Here is a 27,359-nt window from a genome sequence, read left to right on the forward strand (position 1 = left end):
CTTCCTTGGAAGTAAGCCTGAGCGCAGCTGGGGCGTAGGGGGCTTACTCTCTAATTGAATTACAGGCGCTCAGTGTAGACTGAGGGAAGGAGAGACGGCTAAGCGGCCTCTCGCTTCTGCCGCTGCCGGCCTGCTCCGACCGTCGCATGCAAGGCGGGGAAGCAAATCCCTCGAGATCCTGATGCGCGGCTGCCGGCAAAGCCCCTCGCTCCGGGAAGCCCCTTCCGAGGACGGAGGAGCTGCCCACCATGTTCCTCGTCAAGATGTTTCAGGGCGAGGAGGAGGAGGAAGGCGAAGGGGCGGGCGCCAGCCTGGGGCCGGTGCTGCTGGAGGGAGGCAGCCCCCACCTTGGACGGAGGGTCCATTTCCTGCTGCCCCACACTATCATCCAGGAGCCCCCGCCCCAGCTTCAGGAGCGAGCCTTTTACCAGCGGCTGGAGCGCTTGCTGGGAGGAGAAAGAGGCGGCTTTGCAGCACTCTTTGCGGCTGACGGCTGGGAGGACCTCCGAGGTGAGGCCCGGAGCGCAGGGGGCTTTCAGGCCAGGAGATGGAGGGTCCCGCTGCTGCCCAGAGGGCCTTGGAGGCAACAGGGCGGCTCGGACTCTCAGACCCTACATGATCCTCTCTGCTGCCAGTCATTGGGGGACGGGGGGACATCGCTGGCTAACAAGCGCCACAGCCAGAAGCCCCTGGGGGCAGGAGATGGTTGCTGGGTTCGCTGCCTCTTAGCCAGAAAGCCGCCTGCCCCCGCCTCAGCCCTCACACCCATGGGGTCCTAGAGGTGCATCAGAATGAGGAGTGGCTCGACTGATGCCCACCTCAGCACTCCACAGAATGTGTGGTGGTGCATCAAAAGGAATAAGGGGATAAGCGAAGGCAGCATAATAAAATGCAAATGCTTAAAGTTCTGGGGACCTGGATTTTCCCCCCAGGCAGGAGAAAAACTGGTGGGTGTGGGGAACCACATTAAGACCTTCTGATACCCTCAGCTCTGCCAAGTTTGAGAGGCCCCATTGTTCTACCCCTTCCCCCAAAAGTATATTTGTCTAACAGATCGTGAAGACAGAAGAGAGAAATAAATGTTTTGTTCTTGCGTAGATATCAGGACAGAGAAGGCAAATGAAAACAAACTAGTCCCTTTTTTGTATTTGGAGGCCTTCATCACCTGAAGCCCTAAACTGTGGTGTACTTCACCTATGCGTAAATCAGACCCTGGCCCAGGACCATTTGGAAGTTACTGGGCGGGTGGGACACTGCAGTACCTCATGGTGAGGAGAAAAGGCCCCTCCATTTGGCCAGAGCAGGTTGTGTTGTGAGAGAGGGGCTGTAACTTCCTCATCCTCCAGCACTCCCTTGGCCTTCCTTCCTCTGCACCTGGGCAGTTGGAGTTCCACACACTTCCTCAGGCAAACACCTCCACCTGTAGTTGAACTGATTCTCCCCTTTCCACCCTCCAGAGGACAAGTCCCTACGGAAGTGGCTGGTGAAGAGCAGTCCAGAGGGAGGCAGCTGGCCACAACTGGGCCAAGAGGTTACTGTGAAGATGCTGGGAATCCTGGAGGACCACAGCCTGGTGGAAAAGGACCAAAAACTCACCTTTGTCATCGGCCAGGGGGAGGCAATACAGGTGAGGTGTGGGAAGGCTGCAACCTTCCTTGTTCCTTGCCCCCCTGGCTTGTTCCTTGCCCCCTGGCTTTGCCTGGCAGCCCATTCTGAGCCCCCATTTCTCTCTGTTGCCTGAGCAACTGAATGCCACCAATGGGGGGAATCTTGCCGCCATTCTGCTTCTGTTCTGTTTCAGTGGAAAGGACTAGCAGCTTTGCAGCCATTACAGCAGAGGCCAATGCAGACCATGTGAGAATGGCTGTTGCGCCCAAGCCAATGTACTCTTGCATGTAGTGGTGCTGAGAGGTGTGACAGCAGGATATATGTGTGTGTGTGTGTGTGTGTGTTTGGGGGGGGGCACTTCGGGTCAGGTCCTTGTCTCCTTTTTGTCTCCCTAGGCTTTGGACCTTGGCGTCCTCTCCATGCAGCTTGGTGAAATAGCCCTTTTCCTCGCTGGCCCTGCTTGTGCCTATGGTCACCTGGGCAGGTAGTCATCCATCATTGCTCTGCACTGTGACTGGTGGACAGGGAGGGGGGCAACATCTGGGTTCTCAGTGCGGGAAGAGAGCTGTGTGTTCTCAGAGGCCTCTCCTCCTCCTCCTGCAGGGAGCCAGATATTCCCAAAGATGCCACGTTGCTGTATGAGGTGACTCTGCTGCACGTGCAGGACAGCCCGGACCTGTCGCTGTTGCCCACCATGGAGCGCCTCAGCCTGGGCAACCAGAAGCGGGAGTGGGGCAACTTCCACTTTGAGCGGGGGGACTACCAGCAGGCCCTGCACTCCTACCAGCAGGCTTTGCATATCCTCTCCTTGCCAGGGACAGGTGAGGCACTGTTCTGAGGGCTTGGGATGCACTGGGGGATGAAGCCCTCCCAACATAGCCATGTGGGTGCGTGTTGGAAACATGGGGTTGGTACAGGTTCAATTAGAGCTGACCGGCAGCTTGCCTGGAAATAGTGCCATGAGCCCAAATCTGGGCACTTTGGATGAAAAGGGAGAGGAACCCTGTCCCAGAGGTGCTCTCCCGCAAAGGCACACTTGACCCATCCCTACTGCAGAAGCCCAGTTCTGGGGCTTAGCCCCAGCTGCACTTCCTGGCTGGGGGTGACGCTGCACCTATGTGGGTTTCTCTCTAGACTGCCCAAGCCAGGGGGAGGAAGAGGAGCTGCATGATCATCGGGTCAAATGCCTCAACAACTGTGCAGCCGCCCAGCTGAAGCTGAAGCTTTTGGATGAGGCCCTGGCATCCTGCAATGAAGTTATACAGCTTGACCCAGAGAACATCAAGGCACTTTACAGGAAAGGGAAGGTGATGAGGGAAACGCCTCCCAGCCCCTCAGCTGCTCCAGGGCCAGGAGGGAAGAACTTGGCTAGGGAACGGCATGCTGAAGGCTGTACAGCTGGCTGAGATCCAGAGTGGGGGGTGGGGGGTGGCAAAGGTCCCTGTTCCACAATATTGACCTAATGCTGTGTCTGGATTGAAGTGGGGGGAAAGGGAGTTGTGACCACAAGAGGTGAGAGAAGGCATGAGGGAGGGGCAAGGAACAGCTACAGAGAACAGCCAGAGAAAGAGGTGGACAAGGGCAGGCTTCCCCACCCCTACCCAATTCATATACCACCCCATCTCTGTCACTCTCTCTGTGCTATTTAGCTGTTGTCAGAGCGGGGAGAGGACCAGGCAGCCACCGCCATTCTGAAGAGGGCACTGCAGCTGGAGCCAACTACCAAGGTGAGGCAACGGGACATGCTAGGGGCAAAGACAGAGGCGGTGGGGAAGGTCCATCTTTGCTGGGCCAGCTTCATCCTCTGCCACTTGCGGCACTTGGGACTGGCATCTCCCCTTTTGCTCAGCTCGCACTGAGATGACATCATATTCCTACCACTGGTGGGAGGGTGCTCAGGGGGCACTGGAGGTGATCCCCCCCCCCCGCCGCCTTCCGAGTGTATTAACCATTTGCTCCCCAGAAGGATTAAAATGACCTTGGCTGTCTCTAGGCTATCCATGCTGAGCTCTCCAAACTAGCAAGGCGGCAGAGGGGGCAGATGGAATGCCCTGGCCCAGGAGGGGCCACTCCGGAAGACATGGCAACACCCACCATTGCTCACAGTGCTCAGGTATGTTATCACGGCCTAGTTAAGGCAAAGAATTGAGGGTCCTTGTCACTTAGCAGGTGCCTTCCAGCCCCTTTATCCTGGGTGCTGCTACTGCTGCTGGGTTCCCAAGACTGTTCCGGTGGCCTTGTGGCAGCTGCCTTTGTGGGCATGTTGTTTGGCCAGTGTGGTGTAGTGGTTAGAGTGCTGACTAGGGCCCGGGAGACCAAGGTTCAAATCCCCACTCAGCCATTAATCTTATTGGGTGACCTTTGGCCAGTCACTGCCTCCAAGCCTAATCTACCTTACAGGGTTGTTGTGAGAATAAAATGGGGAGATGTATGCCACCTTGAGCTCCTTGGAGGAAAGGTGGAAAAAATGTAAGGGGTAAATAAGAAATTGTGAGGCTGTGAAGGCTCATGTGTCTCCTCACTGCCATCTTTTGCAGACAGATGCTCCTGCTCCCCAGCCAAGCTGAGTGGCTGCTTCTTTTCCTGGGTTGACCCTAGAAAGCCTTGCAGAAATATGAAGTTCCACCTTCTCCAACAGCTAGGACTTCTGAGGGGTGTCAGGGCCAAATACTTGTTGTGTGTGCCCACTTGTTTCTCCTGGGATGGGGCAGACCCACAGCTGCTATGGAACTGTGTGGCTCTAAGTCCCAAAAGGAACTCTTCCTCCTCCTCTTTCTCTACCACCACCACCAGCAATTGAGAGGTTTGCAAGCGATGTTTATCCAAGAATGAAACATGGCACCCAAAGTCAAGTGGCTGGCTCTCATTGACACCTTTGATGATGATGTTCCCTAAGTGTAAAGGAAGGCTGTCATTGTGAAAGGGTGGGAAGATCCTTTTCAGCTGAAGCTGGATACTCTGAGGCTGGATGTTGCCCTGCAACCCAGCCTGCTGCTTATATTTTCTTTTGTGCTCTATTCATTTCCCTGCCAATCTGCAGGGAAGCCACCTTGGAATACATGTCTCATTCAACCCAAAGACTGGCTTGTTCCTAGTGTTGAACTGAGGAGGAGAACAAATTCCAGGGTGTGGACAGACATACAGCTCCCTGCACGGAATGGCAAAGGGTTTTCTGCATTGTGGGGTGGGGTGCTCTGCTTCTGGCATGATTATTCTCCCTTTTCTAAAAGCAGACAAACAGCACTCTTACTGTGTTGTGTTCTTCTCCCATACCTCTTTAAAACACAAGTCTGGGCAAAGGAGGGGCTTCATGACTGCCACAAGGCCCAGCCAGGCAGCAGTTTGCAGTTTGGCTGAAAAGAGTGAAAATTGGTTGTATGGAGAGCAGCCTTGTCCCCCCTAAGGATGTACATCTATGTGCACCATAAGGGCCATGTACTTCAAGGGTTCCGTATTGCTCTGAAGATCCACCAAGGGCCATTCTGATATCCCAGTTGCCTTGTTTCCCTTGGCAGGGTTCTTCTTCTTCTTCTTCTTCTTCTTCTTCTTCTTCTTCTTCTTCTCCTTCTTCTTCTTCTTCTTCTTCTTCTTCTTCTTCTTCTTCTTCTTCTTCCTGCTGTTGAAATTTTCTGTGTTCTATCTGCACACACAATATTTACCACCAGTCACCATCACCTCTCTTGTGGCAGCCTCACTCATGAGCTGTAGCAGGTCAAGTACAGAGAAGGTCCTCCTTCTTTGTAGGAGAGTAGGAATAACTTCTCTTCTGTCCTAAAAGTATCCCCTAAATTGTAGAAGGCAGATAACCTCTGAGCAACTGGATTTTCATAGAGGGTTGTGTGTGTACTTGCAGTTTCAGTTAGGAACAACATTTCCCACCTCCCTCTAAGAACTCTCAGGAGGACTCTCTTATGGCCTGTTTTTTCAGGGAGGAGCACCTTTAGGTGCTGGGTCACCCCGGTAGTGAGTTCATGCAAGGGACGTAGGCTGCAGAGCAACTCAACTACTCTTTTTTGGGTGCTTGGCCTAAAAGCGTCTAGTCTCTGTTGAAGATGGGACAAAGGAACAGCTTCATCCTCAACAACAGGCATGTCTGGGTGAAACGGAGCCTAGCAGAGGCCCTGGTGCTCAAATGTAGTGGGCAGCCTTCTTTGAAACAGTCAGGAGTTCCACAGGTGGGCAGTCAAAGAAAGAGCCTTGCCTGCAGGAGGAAGTCTTCCTGGTGTTGCTGCTCAGGGCAAAGAGCTGGCGATGTTCCCTCAAAAGAAGAATGGCTACAGAAACTAATGGAATATGCAGAAATGGCGAAACATCGGAAGAATAAGAAATAAAGATAACAAAGTCTTTAAAGGGGAATGAAAATCTTTTATTGAATATTTACAAACTCATTGTAAATGAATTAAAACATTAGAAGGATTAATGTAAAAATGTGCAGTATTGAAAACATATATAAAATGGATGGAAATAAAATATAAAATAGATTTAGATTCGGGTATGCAGGAAAATAGAGTAAATATAAGGAAGAGAGAAAGAGGGGGTGGAAAGTCAAAATATGATATGTAAAGATGATTCTGTTTGAAATGTTTGTCATAAATGAAAATTCTATATAGAGAGAAAGTTGGATCTGGGGAGTTGGTTCCTGAGGAAGAGAAGGCAGTGTTGCCAGGCAATCCATTTATGGAGCATTGATCCTGATTTGCTCACAGGGAGATTAGACAATGTTGGTTATTTAATGAGGATTCCCTTGGTGTGTGTGTGTGAGGAAGGGCAGACAATGGTGAGTCCAAATCTCCTCTGCCGCTGCGCTTCCTGCATAAGGTCTGGGCTTTGAGAGAGGGGTTTTGATGCACAAGAGCCATCCTGACTTGGCCAATTTGTGATTGAGGCTGCACCCTAACCAGGTACTGAAAACATGTTCCACTCCTCTCCTGCCACCACTGCCCCAAAATAATCCAGGGATAACTCAGTTGCTTAGAGTGTGGCACCTATAATGCCAAGGTTGCAGGTTCGATAAGCTGCATATTCTTGCATTGCAGAGGGGTTGGACTGATGACCCCCAGGATCCATTCTAGCTCTATGATTTTATGGTAAATAACCTGACTCCTTGCAGAGTGAGCTTACCCTGACCCCTTGACAGAGCAGCAGCTGGGAAACCCCCCTCTGACCCTCTGCTCCATCCAGGGCTGGCCCAAGACATTTTGGTGCCTGAGGCGAGCCGCATAATAGTGCCTTCCCTGCCAAATAAGAAGGGAGTGAATGAAGATCTACATCAGAAACAAGGGCTTTGGGATCTGTTGCCGTCTGAGACAATGGCTTCACTTTGACTCATGATTGAGCCGGTCCTGCCTCCATCCCACGGGGACGGAACCCGCGCGGCACCACCTCTGCTGGGGGAGCTTGGCCGTCGATCTTGCCACCGCTAACACTTACTCCGTGCCCAGGACCGGAGAGGAGAGGGCGGAGCTCCTACGGGCCCCGCCACTCTTGGCTCCACAGCCATTCGCGGCGCAGGGGAGGGGCTTCAAGACCGCCACGTTGCGCCTGTTGCCCTCCATGATGCCCCGCCTTCATTTCTGGCCGTCCTCCCCTGCAGCCAATCGCTGAATGGTCCGCCTGGTCCAGTAGCCGCCTCTTGGCGCTGGCGGGCTAATAGCCTCCTGGCCTCTGTGCGGATTGGCCAATCAGGCGACGGGGGCGGAGCAGGGCAGGGCTGTGGCCGTAGCTGCCTCGGGGACTCGAGCGAAGCGGAGCCATGACGCGTAAGCGGGACTCCCCCCCCCTCCCGGTCCGGTCTCGCGCCCCCTTATTACCCTCCGGTGGGTGGGGGAGGATATGGGCTGGAAGGTCCCGTTGCCTCCTTGACTTGCTCAGGGCGGGGGGAGTTCCGCCTCTGCCGCCCTTTCCCCCCGCCCGTCAAGGCTCGGCGGCCCGCAGTGGCCCCCGGGGTCCCGCCTGACCGGCCCCCGCCGCGCTTACACGTGCACTACCTTTCTCCGCGGTGCAGGGGGCAACCAGCGCGAACTGGCGCGCAGCAAGAACATGAAGAAGAACGCTGACAAGGGCAAGCGCCGCGACGACGGCCTCTCCGCCGCCGCCCGCAAGCAACGGTGAGCGCCGGGCGGGAGGGGGACAAGGTCGGGCTGGGTATTTTTCTGGGCCGGGCCTCGAGCCCGGAGGCGGCGCCTCCTCCTTAGCATAAAAGACCTGGCCGGAACAAGAGCCAGGAACGGTTGGCTGCCTCCCCACCCTCCCTGCTTTTCCTATTTATTCTGCCCCTGGCGGTGAGCGGTGGGCATCATCCTGTTGTCTGATAGGGAAAGGCTTCTCGTGGCACTAGAAATAGAAGCACCTTAGGGCGGGGTGAGCTTTCCGGGGCTCCTGGCATCCGCTTCCTTGGATGCCCTTCTCAGTCTGCTTGTCTTTAAGGTGTCTCTAGACTCCTCCATGGCATTGCTGTTGAGGGCTGAGGCTCCCAGTCACAGGTGTCGCCAGGATTTTTGTTGGGGGGGAGGCTTTTGTTGGGAGGGAACATCAGATTTATATTGATTTTGGTTGATTTAGGGGGGAAGCTGCCCCCCCCCGCACTACGTCCATGCGGCTGTGCCTGAGGTTCTGCCACTGGTTATGGAGGCTCCGCTGAACTGTCCTTGCTGCTTCTCCATCCCTGCTCTTACTTTCCACTCAAATCCTAGCCTAGCCCCTTGTCAAAGCCCTCAGAGGCCAGAGTGACAGCCCCTTCTCTCAGGCCCAGTGGCGACTGAGGCAGCCCTTGCCCTACCTTTATTTGCCAGCAGCCCAGCACCTGCCCTCAGGCCCAGGTGCCCCTTCCAGACTCAGTGGCCACAGCCTGACTGCCTTGCCTGTTTTTCTCTCCCCAGAGATTCAGAAATCATGCAGCAGAAGCAGAAGGCTGCCAAGGAGAAGAAGGAAGAGCCTCAGCAGCAGCCAAAGTAGGCAAGAGCCCTGTGGGGCCTGCCCAGGTGGTGGCTCCCTTTCATTCTCCCACAACCGCTCACACTCCTGCTTATAGCCACAGTGGCATTATGGGGGCCACTAGACCACCTCCTGCTGAGGCTGGAGAAGAAAGGAGGAGCCCCAGCCTGGTGGGAGCTGGCAAATGCTAGAATCAATATACTTCATTAAAGTAGTTTTACCCATTTGTCCAGGCTGAAAAAATTACTGCAAGAAATGAGATGGGTCAGGTCAGCTGCATTGAAGTGAGATGGAGCAATTTATCCACTGTGCGCGCCCGTGTGTGTGTTTATGTGGTTTGCAGCCTTGTACAGTGGTCATGGGCCTATCCTATCACCAACAGCTAGAAGCTGAGATTTGGCACAGCGCAGCGGCATAGCGTGGGTTGTCAGCACCTGAGGCAAGGCAAGTAATTTGCGCCCCCTAACCCAGGGCAAGGCAAGTAATTTGCGCCCCCTAACCCGGGGCAAGGCAAGTAATTTGCGCCCCCTAACCTGCCACCGCTTCCAGCTTCTTCTTGCTGTTGCCTGGTCTGGTGTGGTTCTCTTCAGCGCTGCGCTGGGCGGCCGCTGCACTGTCCCTCCCCCAGATAGTCCCTCGCTCTCTCTCCGCACCGCACGCCTGGCACCCACCCCCTCCACAGTGGGCGCACTGTAGTGAGAGCTGCGAGTGCGAGCGCCCCCCCCCGATGTTGCGCCCGATGCGGCCGGCCCCCCCTGCACCCTCCACGCTACGCCACTGGCGCAGCGTAAGGATGAGGTGCCTATGGGAGACAGTCCTGACTTGTAGCTTCATGGAAGATTTTCTTATGTTGATTTTTTAAAAGGCTTGTCTGCCACCTTTGGGGCATAAACAACATTTAAACTGACTTAACAATTCATAAAAACGTCTAGACAGTCATGATTTAAAACATGCATGTCCAACAAGTAAATCGTGATCTACCGATAGATCACTGAACGTCTGAGGTAGATCACTGGACCCTCAAAAGAAGCTCAACAACTTTGGCTCCCCTAAAAAAAAATCAATTTTCGTGTCCTGCACCCCTAAAAAATGGGCCATTTTCCTTCCCAAAAAAGCTCAACAACTTTGACCTGAACCCCCTAAAAGGGCGGTAGATCACTGCCAGTTTTTAACTCTGTGAGTAGATCGCAGTCTTGTGGGAGTTGGCCACCCCTGATTTAAAACAACAACAACATGCTCAAAAACAATGCAGAGACCCTACAGCTGTGAGATCAGGCCACGAGCCAATAAGCCATGCAAAGCAGGCAGACGAAGAATATAAAATTACATAAACACAGCCTTTACCCTAAAGCCCAAGAAACAGGAGAGACTTTGCCTGGTGCCTCCTCACACCTTTGAAAAGAAAATAGTAGAGCTGGAAAGGTTCAGAAAGAGCAGTCAAAACAATCCAGTGGTTACAGCAAATCCCTTAAGAGGCAAGGTTGCAACATTTGGGGCTTTTTAGAGATAGGTTTTTCTCCTCTGTTATAATGCTAGAACCCAGCTGGGGCAAGCCAAGGTAGTTACTCTTCAGGACTGATTCAGACAAGAGTCAGTGACCACCTGATACCAGGGCTCCCATAAAAACCCAGGATTGCCTCTTTGGGTCAGGGGTCCAGTCCAGCACCCTATGCCCAGAGAGATGTCTGTGTAAGCTCAGATGCAGGCAGGGTGTGACTGTGGTCATCTCTCCTGTATCCCTTCTTGCCTTTTACAGCCTTCTTACTTAGCCATGCTGGCATCCTGTGGTTTAAAGTTGATCTCCTCTAGACTGTAAACCAACATTTATTTCAGGCATTATGTTGGTGGCTTTAAATTACCTCCAATGAAGTGATGTCACTTTCTTGAACTGGCTTTCTTAGAGCAAAGCCTTCTTCCATAAAAGATGAAGAATCCTCCCTTTTAAAATTAAATAGAGCTGAGTTAGACTTCCCGGCCATATTTTGAATAGTTGCTCTTCCCACTCAGTTTGGTGCAGTGCCTGCCTTGCTCCATTTACCAGTTGAGTTAAAATCGGGACCTAGCCCATGACTGACTGTACCCAGGCCTAGTCACCTGTAGTTGCTTTCTCTGGCTCTCCCTTTCTGTGGCCAGCCTCCTCCTAGGAGTTGCACAGACCTGATTATCTCTGGGGGAGAGGGAGGTCAGCCTTGTGTCTGGTCATCAGGAGAGGCCTGATCTCAGACCTGCTGCATCCCACAGGCACAGGAGTACCTTGCGTACTGGATTTCACAGTGCCCTCCCCAACTGGCCTTGCATCACCTGTTTGCTTGACAAGGAATGGAAGGGGCTCAGGCTGGTTTCATCCCACAGAACTGGATCTTGCCCATCCAGTGGCTCCCAAAATGTGAACTCTGCCTCAGAGGCAACGGACCTTGAAGAAGAACCTGGGCAAGGGGTTGAATTACCATGACTGCAGGGATCATAGTTTCCCCACGGAGAGACTATGCTCTGTTGGCTCTTGTCAGGTTGCCACAGCCTGTCCCAAATGCTGGCCTGGATGAGTCTGTCCTCTGATTCTTCTCCTATTGCAGCTGATCCAAACCAGGCAGGATGCCCCAGATTTGCAAGGCAGAGCATTCCCCATCCAAACCTAGGGAGGATGTTCTAACCCCTCTTCACCTGCCCTGGGTGAGATACTCTAAACAAAAGTTCCTCTCCCAGGGAAATAACCCAAGATCTCCCAACTGTCAGCAACTTGCGCAGCCTCAGTTGAGGCAGTGCCACCCACACCCACAGTATGTTTGGCCATAGGAGGTCTCCCTGCAGTGCTTTGGAATAAAGAGGATGGGGGGAATTTTGGCATAAAGAGTGGCACTAGCCTCTTCTGCTGAGGTGCTCTTCCCCATTCCTCCCCTGCCCCCTAAGGAGCAAAGAGAAACCAAAGTTCCAATTCAAGAGTTCTCTGGCTGTGGGACAGAGTCCTCCCAGGTGATGCTTTGTAGGAACATTTGCAGGAAGGGCCGACATGGGCTTTGCAGGCACCAGAAGGTTCAGGTTCAGTCGCTGATGGCCTCTCCAGGTACAACTGGGAATAGGAACCACAGGTGGAGTCAGCAGAGAGAGAAGGCTGTTCCAATGCTGGGCTTGCTCCATCATTTTCTCAACTGAGTCTTGCAAGCCCAGCCTCTACTATCCTCCCACCCCCGACACTAAAAGGTCCTGCCTAACAACAACCACCCTGCCAAGTTGGCGCATTAGCCTCAGCTACACTGCTGTGAGTTCTAAGGCTGGGCAATTCATACGGAAGGAAAGAAGTAGCGGTGGGGGAAGCAGGTCCACGAGCAGCCATTAGGATTCAGGAGAGCAGGATGGGCCCCTGAATCTATCAATGCACCCAGCAGCATCACAGTTGAACAAGATTTTATTGGCAGAGCAAATACAACGTCCGCAATGAGCACCAGCCCTTTGGGTCTGTCTCTCCTTGTTAATCAGCACCGCGGCAGGACCCTCCTCCCCCCATTTGGCAGGATCATCCTTCCACCACCTGTACACATGGGAAGAGGTGCCACAGCAGGAGGCCCCCCTCACACCCCCCCACTACAAGTCAGATGTTGCTCACTGTCAAGACCTTGCAGTGTCTGATAATGGCTGAGAACTGGGGAGAGGCGCTGTGTTCCTGTGTCTGATTCTTTGTGTGCACCTTCCTCCTTCCTCTCTCTGGAGTTCTCTGGTCCATATTAGTGGGACTTCGCCACTTGGAGCTCTGCCTCGTATTTTGTCCAGCCTTGCAACCAACACTGGGGGACAATCAGCACCACCCTTATCCTCTCCTTCCATTAAAGCACCTGCCTCCTCTGAGCCCCCACTCTGCTGCCTCGTTCACATTAAAGGTACCCGCTGGGGCAAGGCATGCTGTGGCCAGCACTGGGACGTGGCATCGTGGGCGGCCTTCACATGCAGCACCCAGTGGCAGGCAGTCTTCGGACCAGGCCTGGTCTCTTGGCACCAGGTGGGTCTCTTGACACCGGCCTTTGGTATCGTGGCAGGCGGCTGAGCCCACGGCAGGCTGTGGCAAAAGCAAAAGAGCCTCCAGGCCCTTTTGGCGTGGCGGCAGCAGCAGCTACGTAGCAACACTGATGCGGTGAAGGTTGCGCCGCTGACGCCGCAAGACACGCAGGGGGGTGTTGTTGCGTTGGCGCGAGCCTGGGAGGCAGAGCGGGCCCAGCAGAAGCCAGAGGTAGAGGAGGACACAGGCCCAGCCAGAAGAGACCTTAACCCAGAAGGTGGACCAGCTGCCATGAGTGAAGGTGGTCTCTAGCACCGCATTTTCATAACTGCAAGGAGAGCAGAGACAGGTTGCATTGCAAGCTGCAAAGCTGCCCCCCCACTTTTGCCACTCTAGTTGCCACTCCCCTTGTTCCTACCTGAACCAGGCACCTTGTTCCTACCTGAACCAGTTGGTGAGAGTCATCATGACGTACAGCGAGGCCAGGAAGAAGACAAAGTGGAAGGTGGAGTAGCTGTAGACCACAGGATCGCCGTGCACAATCTGCTGCTCCACTGGGGACCCTTCCTGCTCACCTCTCTGCCCTAGGCCAGGGGTGAAAAAGGGCCTTCCTGCTCACACAGCTCAGGGATCCAAAACCCTGCTCTGCACCAATACCCGTGTCTGGTCGAATGGCCAGCTATCCTGACTCTTATGGGGTGTCCCATTGTTGGGGAGTCCTGTACACATCCCCTGTCCCTTATTTGAGCATCTAGGGGAAAGATTCAGGAGAGCATAAGATAAGGAGTGTCCCCAAAGATTGCTCCTCCTGCTATGCATACCTAAGATACCTTCCTTGCACCCCAACATTGGATGTGGTTGTGGGGCACTGGAAGGCCCAAGTGGCTTATGATGCTGCTGGGGCTCCATTGCACTCACCTGCTACCTCCTCTTCCATCTTATCAGGGCAACAGAAGAAACAGGACGCCTTCTGCAAAGAGAACAGGATGGGTCATCCACTGTTCATGCCACCTCTTGCCACCTGGCTGCCCCTTAGCTCACAATGGAAACACAGCTGGCAACTGCCAGGGTGACACCCTCACCCAACCCTTAAGTCACGATGGTGGTCATAGGGGACCCATGGCTCTTCAGCTCCCATCAGCCTCAGCCTGTCTGGTCCCAGGGGGTTGGGGATGGGGAGAAGAGAATGGGAGTTGCAGTCCAGCAACATCTGGAAGGCCAGAGGCTCTCCACCCCCATCCTGAGGGTGGTCTGTGGAGTCCTGACTTCCCAGGAAACAAAGAGGGAGCCTAGTATTGGTTACAGAGGGTGCTGGCTTTTCCCCTCTAGCTGAAAAAGGGGAAATCCTACCCTGGTTGTATTTGGAAGTGGTAACCAGGCTAGGATTGGGCCCACCCCTGCCAGTGTTTTGCAGGGGAAATCCATGAGATATACATTGTGGGAACAAAGCAGATTGTGCATTTGGACATTAGAACTTGAACACAGGCAGTATCCCAAGAAGCAGGCATCAGACACTGAGACATTCATTTTATTGCCTGCTTTTCTGCCCAAACACATACAATGGTTGCCACTTGAAATGCTAAATAACAAATAAATGATAAAAGAGCAGAGAATCCTCTTGGGCAATGGAGAATCGTTTCAGGAGCTGGAGGTTAGGGGGGAAAGCATTGAAGATCAGCAGCTGCCTCTCAAGAGGGTTTCTGCCCCACACTGGACCCTTTCCTGGAACCCACCTTAAACTCAAAGCTGTAGATCCTGACCATCCACAGAGGTCCAAACAGCTCAGCGAGCATTGATGCTTCATTGCTGCAGGAGGAGAAGGACAAGGATGAGCAAATCAGCAGCAGAAGCCCTTCCTGAGCACAGCCCATCCTCTACCCAGCCATTGTAGACAAGCTGACCGCAGGATGGGATGGACAGCCTGTCCTGTTTCTCTGACACAGAATCCATCCCAGTATGCCAGGAGTCCAGCAGGCGGGCTCTGCTCCTCCCTGTCAGGGCTGCCCCAAATTGCTTTGAGGAAAGAATCACTTGGTGGGCAGCCTGAGGGCATTACCCCAGAAGTCCAATGTGTGACCGGGGTGTAACTTGTCTGCATTCTCCACCAGTCTATTATCTTGTAACAGGAATGGGTGGCAGTGCAGTTCCCTTATTCCCAGACCCCTCCTCTGGCCCACTCTGGCAAGCTGGGGTCAATCCTTGGCTTGGGATCTGAGACCTCGGGGGGCACATAGGCAGGTACCCACCAGGCAAAGAGGACGCAGGCGTACATGACCCCAGCCCCCAGGATAGCCACCGTTGTGTCCTCAGTCTGCATCCCGTCCTTGCTCACACTGGGGAAGCAGATGGTGAGATTCTGCCCCTTGTACTGCACTGTGGGAGAGGAGGAGGAAAATGCCATTAGCTGATTGAGGGCCTGGATCTCCCCAGAAGGCAAAGGCTCAGAGCTGACACAGACCTTTCTCTGGTGGCCGGCTGGACAGGGCAGAGAAGGTCAGGTACATGACGTAGCAGCAGATGATGGAGGCCTGTAAGGGGCTGGAGCTTGGCTGTCCTGGGAGGAGGCAGGTGCAAGGGAAATAAAGGGTTATCAGTGTCCTCAAAAAACATCCCAACAATCAAGAGTGAAAATGCAGTCTGTGTCTATTGGCCCAGAGTCATTGGTCTACTTGTGTGTACATGATTTCTGATGCCCCCTCACTGCCAGAAGCTATAGTTAGGGTGTGCTTTAGGAGGCAGAGTATATAAGCCTCCTCTTGACCCTTCCAGTTGCTGGAAACATCACAGGCCTCTGGCTCTCTGATCCCCTTCCTTGCTGAGCTCCCTGTGACAGGGTCCAGGGACTGTCTCATGACCTTGTTTCTGAATCACCTTTTGCACCTGGACCTATTATTTCTGCTTCACCTTGTTGTGTACCTAGAAGCCTGGTCTCTTAGGTGAGTATTTGATAAAATTATTTACCCTCCTAGCACCTACCCCTCTAAGGAAACCACCTCAAACTCAACATCCTTGGGAGAGGAACTTCCAGGGAGAAGAGGGCACTGGTTCAGTGCTTCTTTGGGCAATTAAGTCCTGAGAGTGCTCTACACTTCACTTGTTGCAGGCCACAGAAGGCTGCGAGTCCCTGCCCCTCCAAAACCACCCTGTGCTGTAAAATCCACACATGCCATTACTCACGCAGGCGGACGCAGGGGGTGATGGAGATGAAGGACATGAGGAGGCACAGGGCACCGTTGAAGGCCAGCAGCCCCTTGTTGAGGAAACAGCCGCCTGGGTGGGTGTAGAATTTGTACAGGAAAGTGTAAGCGGTGGAGGCTATGGTGTAGAAGCCCAGTGTAGCCAGGAAGATAGCCAGGTACCAGCGCTTGTCCGTGGAGGCGCCTGTCAGCCTGTGAGAGAACGAGGGAAAAGCTTGTTCGGAGCACCGACCTGAGGCCAGCTCCCTCCCTTCTCCGGCCCCCTTGTGGTCCAGGAAGGTGCCCCAACCCATTCCATCCAGAAGGCAGACTCACCAGTTCTTGTTCCAGGTGTGAGCAAAGGCTGTGATCAGCACCAGCTGGACCAGGATGAAGGCAAAGCCTCCGCAGACACCAACCAAGTGCCAGGCTGCAAGGGCCAAAGGAGGACAGAACTGTGGGTGGTGGTCAGGGGGACCAAAGGTGTCCTGTCCTGCCAGGCTGTTTCCCCTCTGGAAAGCCAGCTCAGTTCTGGCCAGGAAAGGCAGGAAAGAGGCTCTTCTGGCTTAGATCCCTCAAAGAGAAGCCTTTTTTGGCTGAGAAGCAGGATCATGGAAACAAGAGCCTGCTCAATCAGGCCAATGAGGGCCCATCTGGTCCAGCATCCTCTTCTCATGGTGGCCAACAACATGCCTCAATGGGAAACCAGCAAACAGGATTTGAGCACATGAACTCCCTTTCTTTCTGTGGCTTCCAGGAACTGGTATTCAGAAGCCCAGCTGCCTCCATGAGTTTGTCTAATCTTTCAAAGCTGGTGGCCATCTCCACCTCCTATGGGTTCCCTCAGAGGATTATCAGTAAGGAAATAAGCCCACCAGAGGGAGGGATGCTGATTCTGACAGAAACAGAAAAGGATGAGGGAATGGCTCCATTTTGCCTGTTCAGAAATCTGTCAAGCAAAAAGGGTCCATATATGTTCCTGTTGTAGTTTTCAAGTCTGCAGATGACAATGAATGATAAGTGTTTCTTTCTTTCCTTACATTCTTTTGATATTTATTTCACCTTGAAATGTATGTAAGTTACCCAAACAGTTATTCACGTCACATAATTTAAACCTACATCAAACAGCAGGCAGCAAGACAAATTACGTCGCATTTGGTGGAAACTGAACTGCAGCAGAATGGAAACGAGGCTGGTGAAGAAGGGAAATGGCTGCCTTCCTCCACCCCTACCTGGAGGGCTGTCCCTACAGTGAGGAGGGGTGGGGTGCTTGGAAAGAGCAAGTTGCAGAGCCACCAGCCTGATCCAGCAGCCAAGTGGGCTGCTCTTCTATTCTCCTTACCTCGGAGGAAGCGCTGGTCTTGGATGAAGAAGGCGGCTGCGCAGAGCCCCACAAGGATGAGGAGCTTCAGGAACCAGAATCTGCAACAGACCCCAAAGAGGCGGTGAATAACCAGGGTGGCCCTTGGATGGACGAGCCTGTGGCTTCCTCTGCCTGCTCCTCCGTAACAGCCCAGGTCTGGGTCAGAACCTCCCTTCTCCTCACCCATTGTGCAAGAGGGCGCGGACGTTGCTGCTGGACTTGATGTTGACCAAGAAGGCTGCCTGGCCCAGGTAGAAGCAGGCAGTGCCAAAGCAGACCCTGTAGACAGCTGAGTAGCCCACCAGGATGTCACAGTCACTGCCCCCAGGAAGGTGTTCACACAGCACTGCGTAGAAAGGCACCTGTGGGAGGAAGGGAGAGAGACCCAGGGTGGGGGGAAGCATTGCCAGAACTTCCACACTGGAACCCTTGATTGATTGATTGATTGATTGATTGATTGATTGCATTTATATCCCACTTTGTGCCACTCCAAGGAGCTCAAGGCAACATGCATGACTATTTCCCATCTCATTTAATCCCCACAAAAACCCTGTGAGGGAAGATAGGCTGAGATGTGGGGACTGCCCCCCCCCCAATCACACCCAGTGAGCTTCATGGCCAAGTAGGGATTTGAACTCTTGTATTCCTGGTCCGAGTCCAACATGCTAACCATTGTGCCGCAATTTAAAAGGTAAAGGGACCCCTGACCATTAGGTCCAGTCGTGGCCGACTCTGGGGTTGCGGCGCTCATCTCGCTTTACTGGCCGAGGGAGCCGGCGTACAGCTTCTGGGTCACGTAGCCAGCATGACTAAGCTGCTTCTGGCGAACCAGAGCAGTGCACGGAAATGCTGTTTACCTTCCCGCCGGAGTGGTACCTGTTTATCTACTTGCACTTTGACGTGCTTTCGAACTGCTAGGTTGGCAGGAGCAGGGACCGAGCAACAGGAGCTCACCCCGTCACGAGGATTCGAACCACCAACCTTCTGATCGGCAAGTCTTAGGCTCTGTTGTTTAACCCACAGCGCCACCCGTGTCCCTGTGCCCCTATTTAGTGTGGAATTAAAATGTTTGCTTTGCAGAGCCCACCCTCTGTTTTCTTCTCTTTTTAAATAGAACTAGAGTAATAACATTTTTAAAAGGGAAGTGAATTAATAAGAGGAAGCTGGTCATTCCAGCCCCTCCCTGCCACTTGGAGGAGATTATTTTCTCAGAATAGTGGCCAGTTGTCCTCCTGCCCCAATGAGTCTCCAGGTGCAGGTGGAGGAGGCTCCCAATGGCGGTGGCATTGGCTTCTCACTCACGTACGTTCTCCTTGATGGCTTCGGCCACAGTGCGGGAGAGCATGAAGCAGCAGCTGGCACAGGCCAGGATGTGGAAGAGCATGTAGAGGAGCCGGGTCCCTGTCGAGACCTTGATGCCTGGGCAGCAGGGACAGCACAAGGTGCAAGGGGCTGGGCCGCAGCAGCAGCAAATCTGAGCAGGGGAGAGGGAAGTTGAGTGTTACCTACTTAGGCCCTCTCTGCATGCCCAGCAACCCTCTGCCTCCGTACCCACAATAAGCTGGACTCCCTGCCTCTTCCATCTCACTGGACCCTTCACCCCAAGCCTCTGCCAGCAGAAAGCAGCTGGGGTCTGTTGCCTGCATGGATGAGGGGCTGGGCAGCCAGATTGTCCTGGGTCATTGTCCTAGGCTTGGCCCACCCACAAGGCTGTCCCTGAGCAGGTCCTTGAGCAGTGAGTGAGGGGCACAGCCTGCAGGAGGCGCGATTAAGGGGATTAGGAAGCTCAGGTGCCATCTGTTGCTGCTGGAGAGGGGCAGGCGTCACATTCAGGGTCCAACGTGCTTCCACCAACCCACCAGTCTCTGGTTCAGCCAGACAAAATATGCAAAACAAGCAACCCAGCTCATGGGGCCAGCTGTGGGTCAAGAACTGGCAGTGACACAGAATTTATAAGATGGTGTTTTAGTTCTTAATGGCAATTTCTTTTTGCTGTTCTACACTGTACTTTAGAGCAGCTCCTCTTATGGAACAGTTATACAATTGCAGTTAATAAAGAAAACAATTCATGCATGGTTTCTCCCTTGTGGGAAAACCAGCCGTGGGTTGCAATGTTTCTGTGCCCTCAGAGGGTTTTGTGCCACCCATCCTGAGACTGTGGAACACACAATAGGTTAGAAAGGGAGGGCACATTCCTGTCACTGAGACGTGCCAGCTGAGCAGTCTGCTATGGAAGTAGCATAATAGGCACCAATCTGTGAGCAGAGATGGGCTTGCCAGGCTGACTCCACAGGCTTCCCTGTAATCTGGAGTTCACGTGTGCCCAGGAGGATTGCTCTGGCACTGTCAATAAGTCCAACTGACAGTGCAATACTTTAAAGGTAAATCTCAATGAGCATATACAGGAAGATGAGTTTGTATACCAAGCAGGGATCACTGCCGAATGGCACACTTTAAGACCAGGAAGGGCTGTTGCTCGATGGCAGAGCATCTGCTTGGCATGTTGAAGGTTCCAGGTTCAATCTCAAGCAGCTTCTCCAGGTATAGCTGGGAAGGCCGATGAATGGAGACTGGAGAGCTATTGCTGCCAGCCAGTGTAGACAGTGCTGAGCTGGATAGTCTGATTCAATAGAAGATGGCTTCTGACACTCCTAAGGCTCATTGTTTTAACTTGCTTGCATTGCCTTATTATCACTCTGCAGGACACCTTTGGATGCCAACAACCTTCTCATTAGCCCACTTTCCAGAGACTCCAAAGCTCCTGCGTCACTGAGTTCTCTGTCTGCTGCTTCTGACCAGTTCTGCAGCTGTTGCATTTCTTATTCTTTCTCTGGGTCTAGCACAGCAACACCTGGATCCCATAAGGCAATGGCCCCAAAGAGGAGCCAGCCAAAGCCTCCCACCCACTCCTAGCTCTGCACCTGAGCATCCTGCCCAGCTGTGTTCTCAGAGTCCATCTGACCACCAAGAACCTTAGAGAGGGATTAGAGTCACTCCTAATTGACACAGGCACAGCATCCATCCCCTCCTCCCACCTGAGCTGGGCAGAGCCCCTCCCCGTGATCTGCAGTTGGGCCAATGAATTTAGGGATGCATTGCAAGGTGGGGGACCACCTTTGCTAGTTGGCCACATTTTTGGCCTGGCTCAGGAAGCTCCTTGAACACCTTTCACCCTCCTCGGTCAAGAAGCACACCTGGGAAAGAGTTTGAATGGAATGTGTTCCTCAAACCAACTGGGATATCACCTCAAGATGGGGAGCTTAATTCTCCATGTGCCCAGAGCCAGGGGCCTGAAACTGCTGCCCATCAGCTTAAGGAGATTTTATGGAGAGGACCCCTCCAGGCACCAACTGGCATCTTAGAGAAACACCCACTTGGATTCCTGCTAAAAGAGAGGCAGGGGTGCCACACCTAGAGGGAAACTGGCGCTCTGCTTCCAAGAAGCTACTCTACACAAAGAAGGTACTCATGTCCCATTCCTGGGCAGCTAACGACCTGCAAGAAGCACCCAGGACTGTCTCTGGCCTTGATATTGTGACTGCAAAAGGAATCGAGACAGCTCCTATGAGGAAGGGATTGTAGATACCTGGAAGGGGAGGGTCCAAGGAACATGTCAGAGGAGAAAAGTGTATCAGTTTAGAAAGCAGATGGATGAGTGCGTGAATCCTGAGCTTCTAGAGGCAAGAGCTGGCACCAGGTTATGGGGTAGCATCCCTATGGAAGCTCCTTCCAGGCAGGAATTCATTGTGGAAAATGATGCTGCTCAGGCACACAAGTTTTCTGCATTGTTTATACAACAACACCACCATCAAAATCCCAGCCCACCTTTTTTAAATTTAAATTTAAGCCGGATTTCCCCTTCCTCTGGGAAATCCGATAAGTAGAAACAGCCTGTTAAACATCCGCTGTCTCTGTCTGGTGTGGAAATTTCTTGGCACAGAGTTGTTGTGGGGTTTTTTTTGAAGGGTGGGGAGGGGTAGCTTCTCATGTGTGTGGTGCTGACTGATGTTTTGGTGGGTGGCCTCTATCACACACATAAACCCTGCATTCGTCAGCACAAGTTAAGTTATTTTGTTCCAGATACACCAGTAACAGACGGAAGATGTTCATTCCCAGTAATGACTACAATGCTGAAGGTGCATTTGAATTTCAGCGGCCTGATGAGAGGAAGTTGTGATATCAAGTCATTGTGGGGAATTACCTCTTCAGACTAATCACAGTACATACACCAGACTTTCTCTTTTAAAAAGTTTAATCTGAATTTCATGCACAAAACCTATTCCTTAGAACTTCAGTCTTGGCACCTTTTATTATATGTGGTGGAATTGTAAAAAGATAAAGGAATTCTAGGAGATGATATATAATGAATTTTAAAATTTTTGTAAAACCAATAAAATTTATTTTTTTAAAAAAGAACTTCAGTCTTTCATTGATGTTGCACTTTGGGAGGGATGGGGGAAGAGACTGCATAGCTGTCCTGTTAATGGTTACAGGATTGTATAGATAAGATTAGCCATATTTAAAAAAAAATACTGCTACTTGGTCCCAACCACACAAAACCAAACAGCAGATCAATATAGCACTTCCCCAAGTATTAAAAAAAGAATCAAGAGGTATCGCTCCCCCTTCTGCCAAGAGGCCTCCAGTTTGTGCCTTGTGAAACACGACAACTAACTGGGCTAGCCAAGTTTGCCCTCTTGCCTTCTTCTCATAGCTGTCAACTTTCAGATTTGAAAATAAGGGATTAGCAGCCTCACCTGTCCCGGGGACAGTCTACGGGATATCTAACAATCCAGGATAGCAGTGGGAAACGACGCTGGAATAAGGGAATTTCCCGCAAAAAAGGGAAGGTTGACAGCTATGCCGCCTTCTGTGCTGCCAGCGATGCAGAGGAGGGGCAAAAAAGCCACCAACTGAATTAATTATGCCAGGCTCCACCCTCTGATGTGGATGGCAAGCGGGGTAACAGTGAAAATCCACGGTTGGAATAAACAAGATGTGTGGAAGGCCACGTGCCAACTGCATGCATCTGAAAACCAGCCCTGCAGGACCCGTTTGCAACAGAAAACCCCTTCTGGAATTCCTCCTGAGCACTGGGGAACAGTGCTGGGCAGACTGTGTGAACAAGGCAAGAAGGGCGACCCAACCCCCTCCCCCCGGCCACACATGCATCATCCCAAGAACCCTCTGCATGTGTGCTTTTTCTACATTCTCATTGTGAGTCCAATCATCTTTCATTTAATTGTGTTGATTGTCAAGGCTGAGGCTCACAAGCCTTTATCCTCTGAACCTCCGTGGGAGGCCTGATCCTTCCCTGGTCCTGGAGCTGAGGGCAAGGGCCAAGTGGGCTGCTGGGCAAGTGGCTAGTTTGCTTTCCCCAACGTTGGCTGTGGCTAGAGGCTTCCTCGCCTGAGGGGAGGTTGCTGGGACTTTGGCCTGAGTTTGGGCCTTGCAGGCACAGCAGAAGGTCCATTGTGGCTCAGTGGCAGAGCACCTGCTTGGCATGCAGAAGGTCCTTGGTTTGATACCCACGGCATCTCCAGAAAAGGCTAGGAATGCCCCCTGTCTGATACCCTGGTGAGGTGCTGCTAGTCAGTGTCGCCCAGGGGTAGAAGAAGCAGCTCGTGTTCAAGCTGGCATCGCCTGTTCTGGCTGTTTCCTCCCTTGGGGGCCTCTTGGGCCAGGCCCTTGGCCAGACCCCAGAGCTGACAAGTCTTGAAGCCTCCCCTCTGCTTACCTGGGCCTTGCAGTAGCCTGGCACCATCCCTCCTCCTCTGTTCCCGGTGCCCCCAGCTCCCCAAGGGAACGGCTGGACGTCCTGCCCTCGTCCCCCAGTCATCCGCTCCTGGCTCCGTGGGCCCAGCCCTTTGCTCAGCAGCACATCCCTGGGACCAGGTGGAGCCTGCTCTCCAGAAAGCGGTTGCAGAGAGAAAGCCAATTAGCTGAGAGGCTGAGATTGGCCAACTGGCAACCCGCTGCCTCCACCTTTGATCCTTGGGACCAGTGATTGGCCTTCCTGGGGTGGGGGGATGGTGCTCCTTTCCCCTCCACTTGCCTTTCTGCCTGATTATGTCAGGAGCCAAATCTGCCTCTTTAACCCTCTTACCCGGCAGAAATAGAGAGCTTAGCCGTTCCGTTGGGTTAGGTGAATCTCAGGCTGTTGTTGCAAGATGGAAGGGATAGGAGTCTTCTCACCTCAGGTCCCCCTAGGGAGCAAAGTAGCCGCCACAGAGGCTCCCTCACCAGGGCCTTTCCTGGCAAGGGAGCCTCTGTGAACCTGCTCCAAGGGCAGGGAGGGTGGCAGGCAGGCAGGCAGGCAGAGGACTCCACCAGCCTTCAGCCATGCAGGACTACTGGCCTCTTTTGGCTGCCAGAGAGTGGGCAGGGCTTCCATCGGGGAACTAAAACTGGTCTGGCCATAGTGGCGCACACTTTAGTTGCATCCTGTGTGGATTACTGTTAACATACCCTGCGTGGGGCTACCTTTGAAAAGTGCCCAGAAACTTCAACTGGTCCAAAATGGTGAAGCTAGACCATGGATAGGCAAACTAAGGCCCAGGGGCCAGATCTGGCCAATTGCCTTCTAAATCCGGCCTGCAGACGGTCTGGGAATCAGCCGGTTTTACTTAGTAGAATGTGTCCTTTTATTTAAAATGCAACTCTGGGTTATTTGTGGGGCCTGCCTGGTGTTTTTACATGAGTAGAATGTGTGCTTTTATTTAAAATGCATCTCTGGGTTATTTGTGGAGCATAGGAATTTGTTCATTTGCCCCCCCAAAATATAGTCTGGTCCCCCACAAGGTATGAGAGACAGTGGACCGGCCCCCCGCTGAAAAGGTTTGCTGACCCCTGATAGACTGTTGACTGGGGCAGGTTATAGGAACCATATGACTCCCTTGTTGCAACAGCTCCGCTGGTTACCATTTTGTTTCCAGGCACAATTCAAAGTGTTGCTTGTGACCAATAAAGCCCTATTTTAAGACCATATTCTTCCATACAAACCTGCCTTTGCTCCGAGGTCTTCAGGGAAGACCCTTCTCTCACTCCTGCCAACCTCACAGGCATGCTTTGTGGCAACACAGAGCCTTCTTGATGGCTGCTCCCATGAACTTCCTGGACAAGCTAGAATGGCTCCCACCTTTTCCTTTGCCAGCAGGTGAAGACTGTTTTATTCCGACAGGCCTTGGGGAACTGACTTGTTTTGTGGGGGTTTTGAAGGAAAGGCCTTTTAATACCGTTGTTTATTTTTACTGTTTTTATTAATAGTTTTGTTCTTTATATTGTTTTACTTCTATTGGAGTTTAGTTGCTTTTTAATGATGATCATAGAATTGTAGAATTGGAAGGGACCATGAGGATTACCGTATCAAACCCCTGCAATGCTGGAGTATGCAGCTGTCCCATACAAGCATCAAACCTGCAACCTTGGCATTATCCGCACCAAACTCTAACCAACTAAGCAATCAGGGCGTATATATTTTTAGCTTTCTGTATTTTACCTGTGTTGTATTAATTTGTGCAAGTCACCTTGAATCCTGGTCGGGGGCAAATGCAGGATATGAATAAATATAATAATTAATGATACGAACAACTCTAAAGCAACAAACAGGCTTGGGTCACCTTGAAGACAAACAGGTGAGAACCTGACATTTGGGGATTTGCCAGATGTCTAATCCATGTGAAACAAGGTGGGGAGGCCACAAGAATGACAATTGCTCTACCATCCTGCTTATCCAGTCCTAGAGAATGATTTCCACACCCTAGCTGTTGCAAGGAAGTGTGGGTGGGTATCTGACTCCCAGAGCCGTCTTTAGCAGATGCGGCGCTGGGGTGCAAATATCCGCCCAGCACCCCCCAAATTACCATGGATAGTGTTGGGTTGGCCGTAGCTGCGCACTGCCAGCCATCCGGGGGGGGGGCACAACTCTCCCCCATGCCGCTGCAGGAGAGCAATCCCTGCAGAGGCTTGGGAGGGAAGCTGCATGCCCGCCAGCCTTATGGTTGGCGGGGCACAGCTGATGGGCATGCAAGGAAAGGGGAGGCTGCTGGCAAAGCCGCGCAGCTCCCCCACTCGCTGGGGCACCCCTGAGTGGCTGGCGCCCTTGCGCGACACACCACTAAGCCCTATGGGAAAGATGGTTCTGCGGACTCCCTTCCTGTGCCCTTCCCATTGATGTGCTACAGAGAGGCCCCAGGTCCACTGAAAGGCTCAGCCTGCTTTCCCCTGGGATCTGTCCTCACCCAGCCACTACCACACTCTCTGATCTTTCCTTCCCCATGAACTGCCTAATCTCTGAGCTCTCTGCTATGGCATAATAATTCCCTCCACCTAACAAACACTGCCTCCCCTGTGACATTAGGCACACCCCACATTACCCACACTCTGCCTCTTATTCTTTCCAGGCCTGCTGTCCTGTGAAGAAAGCAGATAGATATTTTCTCTCTGTCTCGTAATACTAAGAGCTCACTGGGGCCCGTCCAATGGAACTGGATGGTGGGAGATTCAGGAGAGACAAAGAGAAGCACTTCACACTGTGGATAGTTTAATGACGGTATTTGCTACCACAATATGTAATGATGACCACCAATGTGGATAGCTTTAAAATAAAATTATTGGATAAATTAAAGAAGGAAAAAGCTACCAATGGCTACTAGCCACAATAGTTGTGTTCTACCTGTACTCTCTTATATGCCTCTGAATGCCAGTTCATAGGAATCACAAATGCAGAGAGTGCTGCTATTGCACTCTGGCCCTGCTTGTAGGCTTCCTATAGGGACATCTGTTTGGTCACTGTGAGAACAGGATTCTAGACTAGATGGACTTTCAGTCCACATCCACAAGAGGTCCACCATCTGTACTTTTCTGCTTTTCCTTTTGACCTCACTGTTTACAATTCCACCCACATGCTTGCCCTTCCAGGATAACTCAGGACAACACTGATGACATGACCTGTAGGCCCACAAAGGCTAACACTGGTTAATTTTTAAGGTGGCACAAGACACTTTGCTTTTTCTTAACGTTGTGTTTGGAAGTGTGTGCCAGTTTATCTCCATGCCTGCTGCCCGCCAATATTGGTGTATAGAAATACCTGTCCCTAACATTTAGACTGATGCAGGTTGTTCAGTTTCAGGGTTAAATGCTGACTGTTTCTTTTTGGGGGGCCCTGGACAAAAATGTGAGCAGCAATAAAAAAATCCAGGCTTTTGTCATAGCTGGAACTGGGCAGCAATGTTTGTGTCCCCTTCCCAGAAAATGGAGGCTTGCCTGCTCTTTCAGTCTTGTTTCCAATAAATGGGGTGCTGTTTATTTTAGCTTTAGTTTGTAAGCATTTTAAAATGACTGTCCATTGGATGAATAGCATACTGTTGGCTTCTGGATTTGGGCTGCAAGGACTAGCTTGACCTATCCTCCAATCTCAGGGGATATCGGGGGTGGGGGTGGGGAACAAGGTGCAAAGGGGGAAGCAGTTAGTAATGCAGTGCTCAAAGAAAGCACGTGTTTAACTCAGAGAAGATTTGCAAACATGATCCCAGGGGAGCCAGGGGTGAAGGCTTTCTCTCTAGCTCTGTTTTGCTATCAAAATCACTCTCACAGTTGCTTTCTCCTTGCAAGATAAAATATAGGAAGTGGGGAGGATTTTGTTGCAAAAATGTGGGAACAGTGATTCACCTCTTCCCTCAGGGCCATTCCTGTGATCAATTCCACAGTTGCTAAATCTGCATTTTCTTTAAATAAAACCTACCAAGAGACTGAATAATAATAATAATAATAATAATAATAATAATAATAATAATAATATGAAGAAATAATTCTGAGCTACATTGCAGGGTTGTTGTTCAATACCTGCAATCTGCCTCCATCTCTAATGTTCAGCATACATTGCAGTAATCTACACTGCAGGAATGTCATTCTCAGCCACGGTTCCCCACACAATAATGAGACAATGGGCTGCACTGACACGGTACTTTTTAGTGTTTGAAAATCTTGTGAAAGCCACATTTTTCCTATGAGAACTCCAAAGGAGTAGAGCCCTTTGCTTTTGTTGCTCTCGTTCTGTTTTCTGTCCTCCGCCCACCACGCCTATTTATAACTGCCAGATTTCTATAGTGCTTTCTCTGAGCAGCTATTGGGGTGGGTCAAGAAGGTCAAAAGGAACCTGGAAGCTCCACCTGCAGATGTTTGGCTTGCCAGTCTACATTCCACTCTCTATGGTAGCGCCGGGCATTGGCGCTCTAGGCTCTTGCGCTGATCTCTATATTAGTGCCGCTTTCTCCTTTTCCCGCTGCTTCCG

General features: G+C 52.0%; 3 protein-coding genes across 9 annotated transcripts; 2 read left to right on the top strand and 1 right to left on the bottom strand.

Moving 5' to 3' along the window:
- Positions 1 to 158: 158 nt before the first annotated feature.
- Positions 159 to 5,940, top strand: LOC309356708 (peptidyl-prolyl cis-trans isomerase FKBP8-like). 2 transcript variants are annotated; one of them, XM_081888310.1, is made up of 8 exons: positions 159 to 510; positions 1,458 to 1,627; positions 2,004 to 2,092; positions 2,212 to 2,429; positions 2,743 to 2,915; positions 3,258 to 3,335; positions 3,602 to 3,721; positions 4,146 to 5,940. In XM_081888310.1, the coding sequence occupies exons 1-8, from the start codon at positions 249 to 251 to the stop codon at positions 4,173 to 4,175; spliced, it is 1,140 nt and encodes a 379-aa protein (XP_081744436.1). In that variant the 5' UTR covers positions 159 to 248; the 3' UTR covers positions 4,176 to 5,940. The 2 variants fall into 2 exon arrangements, with proteins under 2 accessions (XP_081744436.1, XP_081744437.1); XM_081888311.1 differs by lacking the exon at positions 159 to 510 and adding an exon at positions 1,025 to 1,233.
- Positions 5,941 to 7,210: 1,270 nt separating this feature from the next.
- Positions 7,211 to 8,767, top strand: SERF2 (small EDRK-rich factor 2). The gene is made up of 3 exons (XM_081888919.1): positions 7,211 to 7,367; positions 7,613 to 7,715; positions 8,487 to 8,767. Exons 1-3 carry the CDS (start codon positions 7,361 to 7,363, stop codon positions 8,560 to 8,562), a joined length of 186 nt encoding a protein of 61 aa, XP_081745045.1. The 5' UTR covers positions 7,211 to 7,360; the 3' UTR covers positions 8,563 to 8,767.
- A 1,840-nt stretch (positions 8,768 to 10,607) lies between these two features.
- Positions 10,608 to 27,353, bottom strand: SERINC4 (serine incorporator 4). 6 transcript variants are annotated; one of them, XM_081888184.1, is made up of 13 exons: positions 23,175 to 23,838; positions 22,806 to 22,970; positions 18,375 to 18,542; positions 17,252 to 17,430; positions 17,048 to 17,127; positions 16,042 to 16,135; positions 15,707 to 15,918; positions 14,988 to 15,083; positions 14,776 to 14,902; positions 14,263 to 14,335; positions 13,448 to 13,499; positions 12,972 to 13,113; positions 10,608 to 12,857 (listed from the first exon to the last, which is right to left on the bottom strand). In XM_081888184.1, the coding sequence occupies exons 2-13, from the start codon at positions 22,905 to 22,907 to the stop codon at positions 12,644 to 12,646; spliced, it is 1,539 nt and encodes a 512-aa protein (XP_081744310.1). In that variant the 5' UTR covers positions 22,908 to 22,970; positions 23,175 to 23,838; the 3' UTR covers positions 10,608 to 12,643. The 6 variants fall into 6 exon arrangements, with proteins under 6 accessions (XP_081744310.1, XP_081744314.1, XP_081744311.1 ...); XM_081888188.1 differs by lacking the exons at positions 22,806 to 22,970; positions 23,175 to 23,838 and adding an exon at positions 27,238 to 27,353; XM_081888185.1 differs by lacking the exons at positions 22,806 to 22,970; positions 23,175 to 23,838 and adding an exon at positions 26,889 to 26,973 and having other exon boundaries at positions 18,371 to 18,542.
- Positions 27,354 to 27,359: the final 6 nt, after the last annotated feature.

Source organism: Podarcis melisellensis (genome assembly GCF_964234715.1).
Source record: "Podarcis melisellensis genome assembly, chromosome: 14".
Lineage (NCBI taxonomy): Eukaryota > Metazoa > Chordata > Lepidosauria > Squamata > Lacertidae > Podarcis > Podarcis melisellensis.

Bases quoted from the DNA above. Each gene is read 5' to 3' on its own strand.
- LOC309356708 (XM_081888310.1), top strand. From the start codon at position 249: ATGTTCCTCGTCAAGATGTTTCAGGGCGAGGAGGAGGAGGAAGGCGAA. The intron at 2,430-2,742 runs GTGAGGCACTGT...GTTTCTCTCTAG, and splicing joins CCTCTCCTTGCCAGGGACAG to ACTGCCCAAGCCAGGGGGAG. The intron at 3,722-4,145 runs GTATGTTATCAC...CATCTTTTGCAG, and splicing joins CCATTGCTCACAGTGCTCAG to ACAGATGCTCCTGCTCCCCA.
- SERF2 (XM_081888919.1), top strand. The intron at 7,716-8,486 runs GTGAGCGCCGGG...TTCTCTCCCCAG, and splicing joins GCCGCCGCCCGCAAGCAACG to AGATTCAGAAATCATGCAGC.
- SERINC4 (XM_081888184.1), bottom strand. From the start codon at position 22,907: ATGACTGGGGGACGAGGGCAGGACGTCCAGCCGTTCCCTTGGGGAGCT. The intron at 17,431-18,374 runs GTACGTGAGTGA...TTCCTCCCACAG, and splicing joins CCGAAGCCATCAAGGAGAAC to GTGCCTTTCTACGCAGTGCT. The intron at 13,500-14,262 runs GTGGGTTCCAGG...TTCTCTTTGCAG, and splicing joins TCTACAGCTTTGAGTTTAAG to AAGGCGTCCTGTTTCTTCTG.